General features: G+C 38.2%; 1 protein-coding gene across 2 annotated transcripts in view; it reads left to right on the plus strand.

The window, feature by feature from the left end:
* The window catches only part of CSMD1 (CUB and Sushi multiple domains 1), a 2,006,418-nt gene that overhangs the window by 1,850,398 nt on the left and 139,414 nt on the right, over positions 1-16,606 (plus strand). For both annotated transcript variants that reach the window (XM_032413252.1, XM_032413253.1), the window contains exons 43-48: positions 989-1,166; positions 3,356-3,501; positions 4,227-4,307; positions 5,581-5,694; positions 11,530-11,718; positions 15,878-16,024. In XM_032413252.1, coding sequence (XP_032269143.1) covers positions 989-1,166; positions 3,356-3,501; positions 4,227-4,307; positions 5,581-5,694; positions 11,530-11,718; positions 15,878-16,024 — 855 coding nt within the window. The remainder of the gene's footprint in view (positions 1-988; positions 1,167-3,355; positions 3,502-4,226; positions 4,308-5,580; positions 5,695-11,529; positions 11,719-15,877; positions 16,025-16,606) is intronic.

Genomic DNA, 16,606 nt, shown 5'->3' on the forward strand with positions numbered 1-16,606 from the left:
ATATGATCAACACATCAGCGTACCATATACCGCCTCATAGCATGTCATCGCTCACTATTTTGTATTCAGACGTTTGTTTCTCTTGTTTTACAATGTAGTTTGGCCTGTTTTCTCCACCTAAATTCGACACCTTTCATGACAAGTCTTTGAAAGCTCCAGAAGATTCATGCTGGTAGCAGGCACTCAGACCACCTCTATCAGATTTTGGTTGATTAAAAAGCCTACTCGTTTATGACTTTGTTGTATCCTCCCACTCTCCGAGTGTAATAACGCATCCCAGATTATTCTGCTAATATATAGTCTCTTCATTTTTCCATAGATAAGACAAAATAATTGCCATGGCAACAGAGAATACCAGTTCATTAAGTAAAATAAACACAGGCTGAATAGGGATTGTGAGTCTTTGCAGAGTTGAAAGCTGGTGAGACGAGGAAGTGCTTCAAGAAAACACCACATATATAATTTTATCTCATTTCTTCAGGTTTAGATCTGCCAAGAATTGATAATATTTTTGTTTTAGGCAAAAAGACTTGGATGCTACTCTTTTAGGCAGTTTAAATAGGTTTTAGAAATCTCACATAAAACAACAAGAAAATTTCCATGATATATATATGCATAATTTCCACATAATCCCTCATATCACAGAGTGCTATGTATTATCATCTTGGTCACATAAGATAACTGAGTGACTGAGTAAGGGCCTTTTTTTTTTTTTTTTTTTAATGGGAATGACTTTATCTTGAAGGATTTTGAGTGTTTGGGGAATGTATTAAATGGAACTTAGATAACTTAGTTTAGAAGTATAATTCTTCTAAGGTTTTAAGACTTTAGGGGAATTACTTTGACAAAGTAGTAACTGAGAAATATTTCACAATTATTTCTCATAAGGAAAATTTTGGCAAAGGGACTTTAGAGACTTAGAAATATTTAACTGTGTCCTTTCCAAAGTTGACTGTATAGGGCGTAATTTTCTTTGCTTCCTTTTCAGCTCCTTGTGGATATAATGTAACATCTCAGAACGGTACGATTTATTCCCCTGGATTTCCAGACGAGTACCCAATTTTGAAGGACTGCATTTGGCTTATCACCGTCCCTCCTGGCCATGGGGTCTACATCAACTTCACCTTACTACAGACGGAAGCTGTGAATGATTACATTGCTGTTTGGTAGGAGACCCTTTCCCTATAGACTAATCTGTGATTGTGCTACACCATTCTGGCAACCACTGACATGGGGCTTTTATGTCAGATTACATATTAAGAAGTGACGTTTTTAGGTAGATATTGGAAAGGAAATTTACCAATGAAATCTAGTGGTATAGAGAATAAATGTCATGTGACATGTTTGAGTTTTGTTACGTGGTAGACAAATTTGGGACTACTCTGAATGTAGATTATCGCAACATAATTGTATTTTACATTTTTAAGTGTGATTTTTCTTTTTTTTCTAAAAGAAAAGTTGGTCAGGAATCTTTGCCGAGGTAAGAATTCGGTGCTTCTGGAAATATTGAAGAGATAGTTACACACAGCCCTCCTGCCATCCTTTGTAAACGTGGCAGGACTGCCCTTCCATATGTTGTGTAGGAAGTAATACTGAGCCAGCAATCAGGGCTGGGGATTTGGGTTCTGGTTCTCTTTCCAATGAGTCATGTGGCCTTGGGTAAGTTACTTATGTGATCCTTGGCTACATTTTCATGTCTATGGGAATGACTATCCTACCTTTGCTTTTGGAAGTGAGAGGTTATAGGGGACACAGAGATTGACAAGTCCTCTGTGATACTATGTTGGGAGAAGGAGGGAGGACCGATGGGGTGTGAGGAGGTGAGCTTAACCCAGGCTTGAAGATCAGGATGTGCGGCTAGCATAAATTGCCACGAAAACTATGGACTAATGGCAGGTAACCATGTGGTATGCATGTGTGTGTATACTGGGAAGTTGGTGTAGAAAGTTGGTGTAAAGGTTAAGGGTCATTCTGGATACTGGAAAGCCTGCAAAGCAAGGGGACAGGGTCAGTTCAGGGTATTGGAAGATGTCAGGAATGGGTCTTATGGGAGTCCAGGTGAGCGGGACAGAGAATACAGGAGCTTATAAATCGTGTGAAAGATCCCAGGCTTAGTTCTAAGAGCAATGAGGATTCACTAGGGTTTTAGGGAAGGGAATCACCTTAGCTGAAGAATTCCCAGTCTCGTTTTTGTGGGAAATGTATCAAGTGAGGGCAAGAAAGGAGGCTGGATTTTGAGGCTGTAGAAATAACTCTTGCAGGGAGGAGATAATGGCCGAACCAACGGCTGAGGGAATGAGGAAGAATGGGGAACTTGAGAAATATTAAATTGATCCTGAAGCTGCTCTTTCAAAAGCAAGGCAAAACAAAAACCACAATGTTGTACTGTCAGCCATTTCACCTGGATTAATGTATAGATTTAGCAGGTAGAAGCAAAAGCTCTTCATAATTAACAAAGTAGTCTATTGTCAGAACACTAACGAAAAGAGAGACCATAAAGTCTTGTCAACTTTGTGACATTAAACATCTTGATATTTCTAAACGCAGTGTTCACAAGAGGGTAGTATTTTATTCAGTTTGTTAAAAACACAAAAATTCAACTGAGAAAATTTGAAGATCTTTCTGGCTTTATTTAGTGGTTCATGAATCAGGTAACATTCCATCTGGCCAGTAGAGAGACACTCTGAGGAGTTCGACGTGCACAATGGAAGGTTTTTATAGGAAGCAGGGTGGGGCAAGATGTTATTAGCAGGAGAGAGGATTGGTTCAGGCAAGGTCACCTTCCCTGAGGGGGGAGGGCAGGTGGTCTCATTATGCATATTACCTCATGTTGGGCGGGGCAGCTCAGCAGGAGACCATCCATGTGACCTCACTGATGCTGAAAATTTCTGAACGAGTGGCTGAAACTTTCCCTCCAAGAGTGGTTGAAAGTGCAGCTAAGTCTTGCTTTGCTATCCTGGGGCCAGGACTCAACCTTTGCACTGTCGTTTCCTTTTAATAAATTCTTAAAAACCTTTTACTTCAGTAGCAAGATCTCCATAAATTCCACCCATAATTAAAGAGACACCATTGAATTTAGACTTTCAAACATGGACGTATGAAAGGCGGCTGATCCATGGTGAACAGTCACTAGAGTCAGGATGAATGTGTCTCTGTGATGGCTATGAAAAGGTCCGCAGTGGGGCGAGTAGAAGTCAGCCCCGCGTCTCCAGGTGTGAGCACCAGCTTGGTCCCCTGGAGCCCGGCCTCGGACCGCGCTGCTCGGGCCAGGATAGAAGCCACGTGTCGGAAGAAAATGATTGTTAGTTTCAGCTGTAATTAGGAACTTTCTCCTCAAACTTCTCTCTTTTTCTAGGGATGGGCCTGATCAGAATTCACCTCAGCTGGGAGTTTTCAGTGGCAACACAGCCCTGGAAACGGCATACAGCTCCACCAACCAAGTCCTGCTCAAGTTCCACAGCGACTTTTCAAATGGAGGCTTCTTTGTTCTCAACTTTCACGGTCAGTGCATTCTCACCTTGTTGATTAAGGCGGAGAATTCCTTTTGGTTCTCCTGGTAGTGCTGACATACGCCTCCTGCCCAGCGAGAGCCTTCTGGGACTTCCTTGCGTTGGATGGCAGGGGCTCCTGTGAGGCTCCTTTTTTGCTAATGGCATTTGATGGTGCTGTGTGACATGCTTGCGCTCATTCCAGGACAAGTTTATTGCAAATGAAACTCCAATATGGAGGCCCTGGAAATAAATTTAGTACCTTTCCCAGATTTCCTGTGTCTGTCTCCAGAGGAGCCAACATAGCAAATGCCATGGAATTATTGATTTTGAAAATCAATAATTTGGAGAAAAGTGCATCAGTCCCTTCTATCTCCTGAAGACTGCACCCGTGGAAGTCCTCAGCATGGGGTGCAGAGAGGGACCTCAGCAAACGTAAATATGGACCTGGCACCAGGCCACGGGTGAACATTTCTTTTCCAGCATCCCCAAACTATGTCAAGTGGTTTTATTTAAATGTCATAATTTTGAAGACTGTACCCTTTTTCCCTTCAACTTTATATATTCTTTGGCATGAAATAATCCTGTAAGCTTGAAAATTTTATAAAACAATGATTTACAAATAGAGACATTGCAGTATACCTAAGCATTAAAACAACAGAAGCAGAATGTTTTTTGTAATAATTTTGTTTATTCAGCAAATGTAATTGCAGTTTTTTTTTTCCATAAACCCTTTAGCATTTCAGCTGAAGAAATGCCAACCTCCCCCCGCAGTTCCACAGGCAGAAATGCTTATGGAGGATGAGGATTTTGAAATAGGTAATGTGTTCTTTGTTACAATACCATTAGCTCAACCCAACTTTTTTAACACCCATCCCTCACTGCAGTAGTTACTCACATGAGTAAATAAGTATTTTTCAGAATATTCTAAAGCGTTGCTAGGGCGTTCGTATATTGAACAAATATGTTTTTCTTCCTCCATCTCCATTATGTTTGTTTTTTGCCATTTGAACTTTGCTTCTGTCATGTTAAGCACATCGTCACCTCACCCACCCCTGCCCCCCTCCCACAAGCATTTTTTAGCTTGTATTTTTCTTTTAAATAAAGGTTTTCAGGGACAGATTTAAATGGATATTTGTGTTTATTTTATTTTTTTAAAAGATTTTATTTATTTATTTGACAGAGACAGAGAGAGAGAGGGAACACAAGCAGGGGGAGTGGGAGAGAGAGAAACAGGCTTCCCGCTGAGCAGGGAGCCCGATGCGGGGCTCGATCCCAGGACCCTGAGATCATGACCCGAGCCGAAGGCAGTCACTTAACGACTGAGCCACCCAGGCGCTCCAATATTTGTGTTTAGTTAGAAAAGCATGTTCATGCACTAGAAGGACTTAATCATTTGTAGCTAAGATAATGATGAGTAAAACTTTGACCTTTCATTGAAACTGGGATGTAATTGGTGAGTATATGTAATGATAATATTTAGAAATTCTTCTTTATCATTCTATATTAATGGGGAGTTTCATTAAATAATCATCAGGCCACTAGCCATGGCATATGTTTGTGGTATAATTACTATGACCCGGGATTTCTCTGTCTCGGCTACAAATACAGCGTTCTGTTCTCACCCCATGTTTCAGACCACTGGTCAAACCACATGACCCAATTTCTGCTCTACTCATAATGGCTCTGTTAATGGGAACATTGTGCTAATTAGGCCAAGGTCACAGGTTAGCCCTCTCTGGATGCATTAAAGCCATTCTATGCTACATCCTTAAATCCCAAGCAATCCCAATTTGCCTTCTTTTTTGGAATTGTAATCCTGGGGGAAGGGGCGGGACCATAGACACATCGGTCTATGAAAAAACCTGCCACATAATCTGTGCTGGTATCAGTGAAGACAGCATTTTTATAAGTCAAGAAGTGAAAATAGTCCCCTTTGATTAAACAAACTAAAATTGAACACCGACGTGGGTTCAGAAGTGGTTTACTCACTGACTTCATTTGGTAGGTGGTCATCTCTAAGTTCCGTATGTTCACACACTCTGTGGGTCATGGGAACATCATCCCAGGTGTGCTGTGTTGGCTCTTTCAGGGGATTTTGTGAAGTACCAGTGCCATCTGGGGTACACGCTGTCTGGGATGGACACACTGACCTGCAAGCTCAGTGCCCAGCTGCAGTTTGAAGGTTCTCTCCCAACGTGTGAAGGTATGCACAGCTTGGTCCTATACACATGCTTGTTCATCATGGAAAATTGTATGACTCGTGTCGGTCTATGTGTTTCTTGTATAGCTCTGAATTGAATCTGTGCAATTAAGTTTACCTGCTAACAGAAATACCTAATAACCTTTCTCCTTTACTTATCTCTACAGTACAAATCAAAAGCATATCAAATAAGAGGTCTTTTTTTCTTTTTTCCCAAAACTTTACCAGGAAATTTTTAAACATATGTCTAAGTTGAAATAATTTAGAAATAACCATCTGAATACCTACCACCTAGGTTCCACCATTAATCCATCCATCCATTAATCTGTTACTTTTGATGCATTTCAAGGAAAATTACAGGCATCACTACACTTCCCTCTAAATACATTAGTATGCATAAAATTATCTAGTGTTTACTATTTTTTCTGTAAAATTTATCATTGAAATGCACATATTTCATATATTCACATGTCTTTAAAATACATAGAGCATATGCAATAACAGAAAATATACAATAGCACAAGATTTGATATTGAATCTATTGATTCAACTGATTGGAGTAAAATTAGATCACTTTAAAAATATTTGAAAGTCTCCACTCTCAAGTAGTATTGGGAGAAAAAAAAACTGGAAAACATATAAATAAGCTAAAATGGCTCAATATAAGACAGAAGTGTCATGGTTTGGTCAATCAAAGTTTTCCAAATTAGAATAGTTTTGATTTTGTGACTTCAAAATCACAATAAACATTCAATTCATTTAAAGAATGGGACCACCCTCTTTTCACCCCCTTTCAAGGAATTTGAATATTATCATTCATCAGGGATCATGAAGCACATAAAAGTTCCCAAAATTTAGGAAGAGAAGACCCAGTGACTTAGTCTAGACTCCCGAGTGACCGCAGGTAAATCATTAATCCCCTGGGCATCGAGTGTAAGGAGGGTGGTTGATCTACCTTATTTAGGGGACTTTTGTAAAGATGCAGAGAATATTAAATGAATTATTCTAAGTGTTTTATAATGTTGATTATCTGCCCTATTAAGAGGCAACTTCCTTTGTATTGCACTAGTATTGACTTTGTAAGTGTTCCCACCCTTGAATCGATTAGTTTAGAATGTGTGCTCACTTCCTGCATTCTCATTATGAATGAAGCAGAATCCTAGTCACCCGGGGAGAAGGAGACAATTTCCAACATCTGAAGAAAATCTGGAATGCAGTAGTCTTAAATAACCGTGATAACTCAGACTAATTCTAAGAAACATTACTTTCAAATTGTAGCTCTGGGAGCGCAGATGGGTGTGGGCAAAGACCACCCTCTCAGGAGTATACCCTGTTTGGTCCGCTGGCTGCGTTAACTGCTCAGAGGACCCACACATTTCTGGAAGTCATTGACACTCTGCCTCACACCTGCCTCACTCAAAGCTGGGGTACTGCACGGGGTGCTAAGTCAAGAGACTGAGTCATTCCTTTTTGGAAAAATCAGTGTGTCTGTACCATGTTACATCAGCAACAACCATCTACAGTGGATTTTTTCCCTCAAGGTGCAAGGGGATATAAAATGTTCATCTTTTTCCATTTGACATAAAAATTACCCGAGGTAAAACTTCACATTTTTAGGGCACATCTTAATTCCAACAGAGACTTAAATTTCTCAGCATAGATGATTTCAGGCAAGGGTGGTCTTAGCTGAATAGTGAAGAAAGGCATACATATTTATTAAATATGCTACTTTAAAAAGAGGGAAAATTACTTTATTATGTTGGCTATCCCCAAGATTAACCTTGTTTTTGTTTAAATGAAATTAATTCATGACAGTCCGGGAACAGAGTAAATCAGCACAACATGAGCATCATTCTCTAAATTACTTGGCTCTCACACAGGGTTGCAGGGAGGATTCTGCTAACAAGACACATTCTCTCCACTCAGACCAGGGTTCCCATGTCCTCCTGAACTACCAGCAGTTACTACACAGGACAACATAGTTCTCTCCTGTTTCCATTCAGGAGTGAATATGTTTAAGTCAGAGTCGTCTTAGCTGCCATTCCCTAAATACATTCTTTAAGAAAAGGAACTAGGGGCTCAGATGTCTTTTATCAAATAATCATTTAATGATAATCTTTCTTCCAGTACTTTCTATTATTTGGTTGGGCTCAAGGGGAGGGAGTGGGCAATCCCCTGATAAATTACTGGTGGAAAATTATGTGAGTTATGAGTCCTACTAAGTTCTGCTTTGAAAATTGTCACCATTTTTAGGGTGATTGATTGTTCCTTGGGAACAATGAGAGCAAATTGTTCCTTAAAAGTTAGCATCCTATGCCGATATACCTCGTTGGATGCTCATCTTAATTTAGAAAACACTGAATGAGGGTCTGGAATGTCTTCCAACACCACCAAGCCATTCTCCCGTTCTCTCCGAACCCGGGCTGAGTGCCCTGCCGTTGAAATCAATTCTGACACTCTCTACCTGGAGACAGTGTCCGACCCCACAGGTTAAGGGCTCAGTCCTAAAAGACTGCTCCCATTTCGGAGGCCACTCACAAAGCCAGTTGTCACTTGTGCTTCTGACTGACCTAGATCAGGAGCACTCATGATCCCCTCTTTGGATTTTATCCTATGCTAGAAGAGCTCACGTAACGTAGGGAAGCATTTACTTACATTTAACATTGTAAATATAGTATTGTAAAGAATTCTAATCTGTACCATTTATTATATAAGGGGTACAGATGAACAGTCAGATGAAGAGGTACAGGGTACAGGGTCTGGAAGGGGTCTCAGCACAGGAGCTTCTGGGCCCTGGAATTGGAGTGTAAGAATTTTTATACAGCTAATCAATCAATTTCTTAAGAAAAATAAGAAACATACATTTTCAGTGAACACCAAAGACAACCAGTGCCCTTCAAATAATGAGCACTTCTTGGAAAGCTCAAGCATTACCGTAACACACACCTCAAGAGCTCCAGGGGACAGTTTTCCCATCTGTTTTTAGAGTTCTCTTTTCACAATTCTCTGGGACCTATAGGTGCTTTTAAGAATTAGTTTTAATTATTTATAAATCCCAGTGTTTGACTGCATTACTTTTGCTGAAGCCCTGCAAGATGCATTAAATAATATGCTTTGGTTTTAAGCCTCACATTTCATTTTTCTTCAAAAATAAGCTAAAGGAATAGCTTTGTGCGGAGGTGTGGTGACTCAAAACTCAGGTGAATGTCTCAGAGAGGCACGTCCCTTCAGAGGTGTCTTTGATGGGAACCTCAAACAGATGCTTCCCATAGCGGGAGGTATCCAGTGTCCCCTGCAGAGACACAAGCTGTGTTTAAAGTGTGAGTGCTGATAGAGAAATGAACAGCCCAGCTCTGGGAGAGCCTGCTGTCTCTGAAACCTTCCCACTGAGGGTGGGTGTTGCTCCTAGCAACAGTGTATGGAAAGGGACTGGAAGGAATAGGCACATAAGAACGAGCAAGAGACACAAATGAATCAAAAACACATTAGCTCCCAGGGAGACATACTCAAGTGCATTTTAAAACAATATGTACCTCTGGAAAAAAAATATTACGTGTTTGTTGTAAGAAAAAGGAAACAAATAATTTCACTTATATTTTCATTGCATATTCTCTAAGCAACAGAGGCAGCATTTTGAGGAAAATGGAGGGAATAAAAATAGCCATGCTTGAGATTTTGCTTCTGATTCATCACCACTCACACCTTTCCAACCCTGGCATGTGCTCCAGCACTGCGGGTGGATTTCAGCAACTTAGCGGACAGTTTCCTGTCTCTAGATGATCTGAACTTCCAGTGTTGCTTAATAACGATAGTGGCCGTGATGAAATCAGAAGGAGGAGATTTGGGCTAAACATTTCTCAAGTGTAATAGCACAGAATGAAATGTGCTGGGGCAGCAGCATCTTGAGTCAGGAGGAGGCAGGCAGGTGGTCAGTGCATGGCAGGTGTTGAAACACCTGCTGCCCATATAGTGCTTCCGACTGAAGGAAAGTGTTTGCGTATATTTATCTAATCATGACCCTGACAAGTAGCTTTATTGCCCTCTGGTTACATCAGAGCAGAGAAATGCTCTGGCTCTCACTGTGAAGTCAAGGCAGGTCCGTGGACATTCTAAAACCCCAGGCCCTGCACATATGCATCCAGATAGAAAGGCTAATTTTCTTTTATTGTGTTCTCTTAAAAAAATGCCAATATGTTCATTTTTGAAAGGGCATAATATATTTCATGGAGTGATCTTACCACCCATCACAGAAGAAATTACTTTCTAAAACAAATTGCTTTAGTCTGAGTGTTTTGGTTTGAATTATTTTTTTATATAACTTACCATTAATTAACATTGTAAATATTCTTAAAAATCTACCTAAAATACTTCTTTATGAAAAGGGTTCTATGAAATGTTTCCTCATTGGTAATCTAATGCCTAAACATTTTCTAAATTTTAAGGTACATCTGAATAAGAGCACTAAGGTAAATGAAAGAAAAAAAAAAGGAAAATTGCCTTTTAATAGATAGTTACTTGAATCAAAACTTTTGTATATTATATAAACTTTGCCTATCTGGGAAATTATTTCAAAATGTATGTATTAATAATATAAATTTAATTAATTAAAAGTAGGCAATTCAACAAGTAAGACACATTTCCTTTAACGAAAGTCCTTTTCCATGAAGGAAAAGCTGATCATTTAACTTTAAAATTTAAAAATAGTTTTGCTATATCTCTGTTAAATTTTGAATCATTATCAATAGATGATACATTTTTTTCTTAATAGTTGTATAAATAAATTATTTCTGAAAGATAATTAAATTATTCAATGAAATAAATTACTAATTAGGAGACTGGTGGTTTTCTTTTGCATGTTCATACCTATGCAGATCAGTTTTATTTTGATTACCTTAGAAGTAGTTGAATAAAGAAAAAAAGGAAAGCAGGAGGGAAAAAAGTATGTCAGTGTGTCCACACTATCTTAATGATTCATTATGATAAATTCATCCTTTAGAAATCACTACTCTTACTTGACATTATAAGAATGCAAAGGTCCAATATGGCTTTCAGCCCAGGTCTCTCTGGCTTATCTCTTATCACAGTCCCAAGTAATCAAATCAAATACTTAAAATTTACTGTCCTAAATATAATTAAAACTATAATCAAAGGCAGAAATAAATGCATTGTTTCTATTACTGTATATAATTGCACAATGTTGTTGTAATATTACATTGAAAAGGTGAGGTCTTGCTTTATAGTTGAGTTGGGAAAACATGGGATCCTAGGATCAAATCTGCAATGTACCTGCCCTAAAATAAGGTGTGAGGGCAATTCAGTCCTAGGAAGTTACTGCAGAGTGAAGGGTACGTGATGGTTTTAACCAGTCTATATCTGTACTTCCCACTTCACTCACAATGGGTAGATCAGCAGGGGCAAGTGCATTGCTTCACCACCTTTTCCAGATGAAGAAGACTTTCAGGTTCCAGGTTTCTTTTCAATTTGGCAGCTTTGTCAGGTTTGGCTACCCTAGAGTTGTGTCAGTGACATAATCTCTTTGACCCTATGTTTCCTTAGCAGTAAATGAAATTAATCAATCTATCTATCTAGTCACCCTAAATACCGACACATATATATGTATGTAATTCTCATTTAAATTATAGGGTGGTAGTAAAATGTGACTCATTATTATTTAGTGCTGTTCTGCTGGGTTTGTACCCTGTATTAAATTTGGTCATAGTTCAGTAGGATTGTTCCCCCTTTACCGCCTTTGGCTTATAAATACAGGGATAGAAACTCTCCTATTGACATCAGGTTCATTTTGTTAAGGAAGACTTTTACCGGTATTTTTCTCATTAGCACAATGCCCCGCAAATGAAGTCCGGACAGAATCTTCTGGCATTATCCTCAGTCCAGGTTACCCAGGCAACTATTTTAACTCCCAGACATGCTCGTGGAGTATTAAAGTGGAACCAAACTATAACATCACCATCTTTGTGGATACATTTCAAAGTGAAAAGCAATTTGATGCACTGGAAGTGTTTGATGGTAAGTTTCTTTACTCTTTTTTTTTTTTTTTTTTTTTTACCTACCAGTGACCTCTACATAGTGTAATAAAAACACCATCATGACATTTTTGTTACACAAGGACTTTCATATATTCTTGAGATAAATTATATCTCCCCCAAACAGAAAATGAATTATTCTTGCACTTGTGTAGTCTCAAGAGTCTGTGCAACATGAACATACTTTTGTTAATGTTTCAACTTTTAAGCAATTAATATGCTAGCGATGCATTCTGAAAATGTCCTAATTAACTTGAACCATTATTTAATTCTTTCATGTGGGGATTTAGAATAGATGACCTCATGCAGCTCTTCCTTTCTCTCTAAGTATTCTATTGATTCAGAAGGTATTTTAGGAAATTTAAGAGAGCTAAAGGTACTTTAATCAATTTAAACAATTATTTTACTAGAACTACATAAAAATAATGGCTCACAGAGATTTCTAGATGATAAATGCTACAGAAGTCTTTAACGTGCAATCTTTTAAAAAATAGTACAATGCACTTACCGAATGTTAGTACTGTTTTCAACTCTAGTCTTATATATTTTTACATATTTCTAACAAACTTATTACTAGAACAATGCCATGCTTAAAAGTAGTATGTAGTTGAATTGTCAATTTGAAATGTAGATGATGTTAATATTTTTCTTTGTATAGAAGCATTATCATAGCCCAGAAAATTAGACCAAGATACAATTATGGCTGTACATAATAATAAGGCTTTTGCATGTTTTGATGGACTTGTCATTGTGTTCAGTAAAATAACAATCAACTCAGTAAAAAAAAAAATTACTGTAATTGATTCTGGGTGTGTCTCTATGCCTTCTACTTCCTTGATGAATCATAATAGTCAAGTTGTTCATATGGATAGACACCACATGAATCAATTTATGTATTTCCTAAGATGATGAGCTACTAAATTGGAAATTAAACTCACACTTATAGAAAGAGAGGGCTGAGGAGCAATATTTTCATTTTCAGAGTGTTTTTTTTTTTAAGTGTATGTTAAAGCAGGCATGGACTGCTAAAGACTTTTTCTGTAGTCTTTAGGATGAAAAGAAGTAATTTATTAGCCAAGTACAAAAATGGTATTCTTATGTCAATGAGGAACCAGTTAAACTCGATTCTGAGGTCAATTAGATGACATACAAAACTAAAGTAGGTGAGCAGCCCACTTCTGGGGCTATGTGTGTGTGTGTGTGTGTGTGTGTGTGTGTGTGCATACATATTCCTATACACACTGTATGTAATTAAATGTATTTACATAATTGCTGTAAATGTGTTCCTGTTCCCTTGGTTCACCTTAGTCAGATTGGAATTTAGCTGACAGTGTTTCTCCCGCTTCCAATTACAGAGCAGAGTCATTACCAGTATTTATTCCTAAGTGCTTACAGTTTGATCTCCCAAAAATATGGGTGGATCATACCCATTATCTACTACAAAGTAGGTAATAGAGATAATATCAAAGCACTTGCTGTTAAAATTACCAGAGATCCATGGTTAGCTTTGTTCTAGCCTCAAAGATTTGTCTATAAAATGAAAGGGCACAGTTTTACATGAATATTTTATTAAGTCTTAGCATTTTTGTTGCATGAAGTGTCATGTTTATCGCACCTCTCTCTCTGTCTTCTGTAAAATAGTGGTTCTTTTGTAGCTCATGAGTTGCCAAAAAAATGTTGAAAATATTGATTTTAAACTTTATTATCCCAGGAGTATATTCCTGTCTGCAGCTCTAGTAGTGAATATTCCTCGATTAAAAAAAAAATAAGTAAACAAAAGAATTGAATCATTATAGACCTCAATTGAGAAAGGTGTCAACATAAAGATTGTGGTGTTCACTTGTAAAATACTTCATGGTTTCCGTGTTGGTGTAGAAATGGCTACTCTCTGTTATGGCTCTCTAAGTCTTCTACACGTGCTGTTTTGGATGTGTATTTTTAAAGAAAAGTCCTTGAGGAAGCTTGTTACATGTTAGGCAAAAAGAACAGATAGAAAGTGATGAAGAATTAGTTGCTGGATTAAGAATACCTGAAGCTTTACTCTGGAGTTCTGTCATGAAAAGTGACATTTTAAAACTTCATAAGTGCAGGTTAATTTCCCTATAGTATTTTATTTTAGAATATATATCATCTCTTTAGACAACAACAACAACAAGAAAACGCACACCCAAAACACTTAGTCTTCTTTAATTATAAAATACGGTCATCCTTTTATGGGACATCTTCCAGGAAACTGAGAAGTAGCATTTCATCTGATCCTACTTTGCTCCAGCGAAACTGAACATTGCCTGGATCATCTCTACTGTACTAGTTTTTTTGTATTTGATGACTAGGGCTGCCATCCCAAAGTACCAAGGTGGGGGGCTTCAACAATGGAAATGAATTTCCTCCCAGGCCCGGGGGTGGGAAGTCCGGGTTGCAGGGGTGGGCAGGGCTGGTTTCTCTGAAGTCTCGTCTCTCCTCACATCCTCATGTGGCTGCCCCTCAGTGTGTGTCTGTGTCCTGATCTCTTCTTTGTGCAAGGCTCCAGTCCTACCAGATTAGGGTTCATTCCAGGGTCCTTGCTTAACTTTAATTATCTCTTTAAAGACCTTATCTCCAAATACTCACACTCTGAGGTGCTGACAGGTATAACTTCATCATATACATTTGTAGTAACACAATTCCATGTTTTTTTGGTTTGTTTTTGTTTCTAAATAGTTTTAACTGCTCTGATTGGGGTTACACAGTAAGTGAAGTTGTGGTTTCTCGGTCACTTTGCATGAGTACAAATCCTACATACAACTCTCAAAGCGAGTCCCATAAGCCGATAAGATGTGCACTGCATCTAGCTGTGAGGACCACATTCTCCCACCCCGTCATGTGCTTCCCTGGAGGGAGCTGCGTGATGTGGAAAAGCCACAAAGACGTCAGACTGTGAGGTGGCGCTGAGTTCACCAGCAGAGTGGTGTTGTGGATGACAGCCAGGAAAGGTGACTGCAGCTTCTGTGTTCAAGAAAGCTGTTCCCCTCAGTAAGGGACATCAAGTCATGGCAACAAGTCATGTCAGTTGATGGCATGCTGCACCTGCTTCTATTAACTGTCTATTCGAGGTTGACTTTGTGTCTTGAGTTTTTAAAATTTTCAAATGTACCAAAAGTTGAAAAAATTTTAAAATACAGATGTGGACTCATTACTTGATGTAATGAATTTTAGGATTTGGTCCAATTTACCTTAGGCTCTGGTTTTTTAAAGAGGCAAGGAGTACCGAGACATTTGGGGGCTCCACCCATATCCAGTACCACGTGACCTCTCCTAGAAGGAAATAGTACTGAAGGGGACGGGGTTTGGTGGGTCCCACTTGTTTTATGGTTCCTTTTCTATCTCTGTCTGTCCATCTGTCTCTCTCTATCATGTAACTATGTATCTCTGTCTCTATCATGTCCTATCTATCCATGCACACACACACATAATTTATATATGGCATAATTTTGAACTTTTACACAATTGCTATCATATTTATCTGCAGTTAGATTTCTTCAGTGGTCAACATGCTGTTTTAAGAGTCATCTATGCCAATAAGTGTTTATCTAGTTCATTAATTTAAAATGTGTATAGAATTCCTTTTCATGGCACTTACCATTCTTTTCTAAAATGCCAAAATACTAGTTAGGATCTAGGTTTTGCCGTACCAAAGCAAAACTGGAGCAAACATTTGGCTATATAAATAACATTGGTGCACATGTGCTGAAGTTTATAGAAATATAATGAAACCCTCAGTTGTACTGGATTTATTGAATTGCTCTCCAAAGTGATTATACTAATTTATCCTTCTACCAGTACCACATGAAAGTCTGTATTTCCCCATACTCTTACAATATTGTCCATATTAATGATAATAAAGATTAATTTCATTTATTTCATATTATCTATGTATTATATGTTTATGTGAAATTATTTTGTCTGACTATTGTTTTTTGTTTGTTTTTTAATCAGGGGATATATTTGTTGCTTTATTCATTTGGAACTGTCTACTTTGGAAAGAAATATCTATTGTGCATTTAGACTCCTAAATGTAATAAAAAGCTAAAAGTGGTCTGCATAATGTAGGTGCTAGCTCATATCTGAACTTTTGTTTTGTTTTGTTTTTCTGTTTTATTTAGGTTCTTCTGGTCAGAGTCCTCTGTTAGTGGTCTTAAGTGGGAACCACACTGAACAATCAAATTTTACAAGCCAGAGCAATCAGTTGTATCTCCGCTGGTCCACTGATCATGCAACCAGTAAAAAAGGATTCAAGATTCGATATACAGGTTAGTAAGTGAAGTTTAGATTTAGCATAAAAACGTTTTTAATACAAGTGATCTGCAATAAATAAAAAAAATAAAAAAAAAAAATTGAGGGCGCCTGGGTGGCTCAGTTGGTTAGGCGACTGCCTTCGGCTCAGGTCATGATCCTGGAGTCCCTGGATCGAGTCCCGCATCGGGCTCCCTGCTCGGCGGGGAGTCTGCTTCTCCCTCTGACCCTCCCCCCTCTCATTTGCTGTCTCTCTCATTCTCTCTCTCTCAAATAAATAAATAAAATCTTTTGAAAAAAAAAAAAAATTGAGATAGAGATTTGTAATGTAAACCTAATTTCCAAGGATGAGTAATTAATTCCCATAGAAATAATATGATGGGAAATTACTCTGAGCAAGAGATCTCTAACCTATAGCAGAGAAAAGAAACCATTTGTTGATTAATATTTTAATAATTATTGCTAAAAATCATAAAACTTGGAATTGACTTAGGGAAAACAAAGGCATTCCCTCTAAAAGATAAAGTAATATAATATAAACTAATTTTAGAGTAGGTTTAAATGCTAAGAAAACAATCAGGAAGAGATATTCATTTTGC

This window comes from Phoca vitulina, unplaced genomic scaffold (genome assembly GCF_004348235.1).
Source record: "Phoca vitulina isolate PV1807 unplaced genomic scaffold, GSC_HSeal_1.0 scaffold15, whole genome shotgun sequence".
NCBI classification, from domain to species: Eukaryota; Metazoa; Chordata; class Mammalia; order Carnivora; family Phocidae; genus Phoca; species Phoca vitulina.